Below are 2,864 nucleotides of genomic sequence, written 5' to 3'. Positions count from 1 at the left end.
TCTGACATGCTCGGCTAAAAGCAATCCAAACCAGAGCTGTATATAGCCTGGCAAGCTGCACAAATAGAGAAATCCCGATATCTCCAAGGTTTGAGGATGGGTGAAGGAAAGGGACCACAGCTGTATGTGCTTCTGGGTGCTGCTCAGGAAGACACTCAAATTTGTCCTCTTTAGAATTTGGGAGAAACTTGAAGCAGGGACTGTGGTACAAACACCGAAACTTTTGCTGCCCTACCATGGAGTCTCTGTGTCCTTTAAAGTGAGGACATGAGGAGGTGTCTCAGTGTGTGTAAATGTTTTCCTGCTGCCTGCACTGCCTGCTGTGCTGGTCACCCTTCCCAGCCCTGGGACACTGCTGGGCTCTCTGCACTAGCACTGTTTAACAGGACTGGCCAGCTGACTGTGCTGCTGCTGTCACTTCTCACCTGTCAGGTGTGCCTGGTGTATGAAACCAACCAAATGTTTTCTTCTCTCTCTCCCTTTTTTCCCCAGAGTTTTTTGCTGAACTCAGCAGAGCGACGAGTGCTCTGGCACTGACCAGCAGCCTGACAGACCTGGTACACTACATCAGACAGGGATTACAGTGGCTGAGACTTGAAGCAAATATGCCTTAACTGGTTCTCCAGGTGGTTAAATACCTTGAAGTTTTTTTGCACTTTTGAAGCCTCAGAAACAGTTTAATTTTTGTTTTAATTGTTCAATACAAAGCACCTGCAAGGGAAAATATTTTAAATAAAGTTGGAAGTTATCTGGCTACACTGGAAAACCCCTGAACTGTGTTTTTCTAGGGTAGCACTTTGCTACCTTGAAAAAGAAGAGACGGAGGATGGCACCTTCCTTTAAAACGACAAAGTGCAATGAATTGTCTGAATGGCCCGATGTATTGATGGTCTATAAACATTTCTTTTACAAATAACCAGCAGGACAATAATTGCACATGATGCTGACAAGAAGGAAATCTGCCTCCAGAGGTGGTTATGCAACATCCCACAGTCTGCAGCAGTTGTGTGTCCAGACAACATGCCAGAGGAGTTGCTTTTGCAAGCACAGCTGCAATCTTTGGTGTCTTTGCTCCTCAGAGAGCAAGTAGCAGCCTCGTCAAGCACCCAACAGCATTATGTTACACGAAAAGCAGCAAAAGGATCGGCTCTGCCTGCTTTCCAGCCTCACCCTCCTGCTTTTGTCAGCCAGCTGACAAAACTGAGGAAGCCACTGCCTTCAGTGCTGCAAGTTTTCTTTTCAAGTCATCACTGCTTTGGTCCTCCTTGCTCTGCTGTCATGCACATCCATGCTCCAGCTGTGTTACTGAGGGGCTGGCTCAGCTCGAGCCTTGCAAGCCAAACACAGTTGGGGTGGCAAAATGACATGGTGTGTTTGGAATAGCTCTGCCTCTTTGCTGAGAGATGTCACCATGAGGATTCTTTGTGGGGCTGATTTTTTGTCATTTCGGTGGGTGGGGGTGGAAAGCTGCGCTGGTTCACTGTGATTGCTTGGACATTGTTCTAAGAGCTTCCATGGGAAGGAATTGCTTCTGATTATGGAGGGATTAAGTGGCTGAATGTGGAACATAAGATAAATTTTGCATTTGGATATTTGCCTGAAACCATTGAGTGTCTTGGTGAATATCTAAGAGCAGGATTTGTACCAAAGTAGGGTCTTCTTCATGTGGGAGACAACTCCTGTGTTCTCTCAGCCATGCTATAGGATGGGCCCAGTGGCTTAGAAATCTATCAAGGGGACAAGAAAGGGAATAATGAGCTGTTTCCAAGCATTATTTTCCTTGTCACAGTATCAGTGAAGGCAGCAGCCGTGGCATTTGTGTATTCAGTGAGATGACACCCTTCTCTCCCCAAGGATTCCCAGTGGTGTGACAGCAGCATCCTGCCGTCCTCATGCGCAATAGTGTGCCTTAGCCCGCTGGTCCCCTCTCACATCCCTCGCCCTCTCTCACAGACCCGTGGGACTGGAGAAGGATGGTATCCCAAAATAATTGTGTTTATGAGAAAGAATCACCTCCCTTTTCCACATAATTTCATGGTTAGGGAGGAACAGGTCTGCAGATGTGCAGAAGTACCCCCTTTGTAAAATACCTCCTCATGGATTTGAGACTCATGAAAATGGACAGTGAATAAATATCAGCAAAAGGTTTGCATTTCCAAAAGTAGGTTCTGTAGAAGCGGCTCCTGCCACAGGGAAGCCTGGGCTCTTCTTGGTTCTGGGAGAGGTGATGGGAGTGTACTGGTCCAGAGCACAGGGGATCTCTCCTGTCACCTTCCCTGGCAGGGCAGGACCACCGGGATCATGGCTGTGCTTTTCGGCACCTTGAAGGGATTGGCCTTTTATGTTCACTTTGTTAAAAGCCTCAGAGCATTTCAGGGATGAGCTGTCCTAACAAGTGGGAGGAAGATCCATGTGCCCCCTCCCCATTTTACCTATCAAGCTTTGCTTGCACTCCTCCCCCCTGGAGCAGCGACTGCTCAGAGTGAGCAGGGTGGGAGAAGGGCTCAGCATTAACTGTTTTGTTCTCAGGAAGTGTGGGGATGGGCAGCCAGCCTGGAGGCTGATGTGCACTTTAGAACTTGATCCCAGGCTGGTGGATCGATGCCACCTTTGGACTTTGTCTTCAGACAAAGCTATTTCTAGGATCACCAACTGAGGAGGAGGAGGAAAGATGAAAGCTTTATTGAACTTGGAAACCACTGTGGGAGCCTGCAGGAACCGTAGCAGAGTGTGAGGGGAAAGCATAAGGGGCAGCAGGGGCAGGGGTGTCCTGGTACTTTCCTTCTGTGTGCATCCATGTCCCTCCCTGCTGCCAGCAGAGGTGCTTGTGCTGTGCAGGAGTGGCTGTGTGAGGGCTGCTCCCA

General features: G+C 48.6%; 1 protein-coding gene across 1 annotated transcript in view; it reads left to right on the top strand.

The window, feature by feature from the left end:
• Positions 1–2,858, top strand: part of AFF1 (AF4/FMR2 family member 1) — a 66,303-nt gene extending 63,445 nt beyond the window's left edge. The window contains exon 21 of the mRNA XM_014311947.2: positions 493–2,858. Coding sequence (XP_014167422.1) covers positions 493–614 — 122 coding nt within the window. The 3' untranslated portion in view covers positions 615–2,858. The remainder of the gene's footprint in view (positions 1–492) is intronic.
• The last annotated feature ends 6 nt before the right edge of the window (positions 2,859–2,864 follow it).

This window comes from Geospiza fortis, unplaced genomic scaffold (genome assembly GCF_000277835.1).
Source record: "Geospiza fortis unplaced genomic scaffold, GeoFor_1.0 scaffold11, whole genome shotgun sequence".
In the NCBI taxonomy this organism is placed as follows: Eukaryota; Metazoa; Chordata; class Aves; order Passeriformes; family Thraupidae; genus Geospiza; species Geospiza fortis.
The sequence above is the reverse complement of the archived record's forward strand: the minus strand, read 5'-3'. Positions and strand labels throughout refer to the sequence as shown.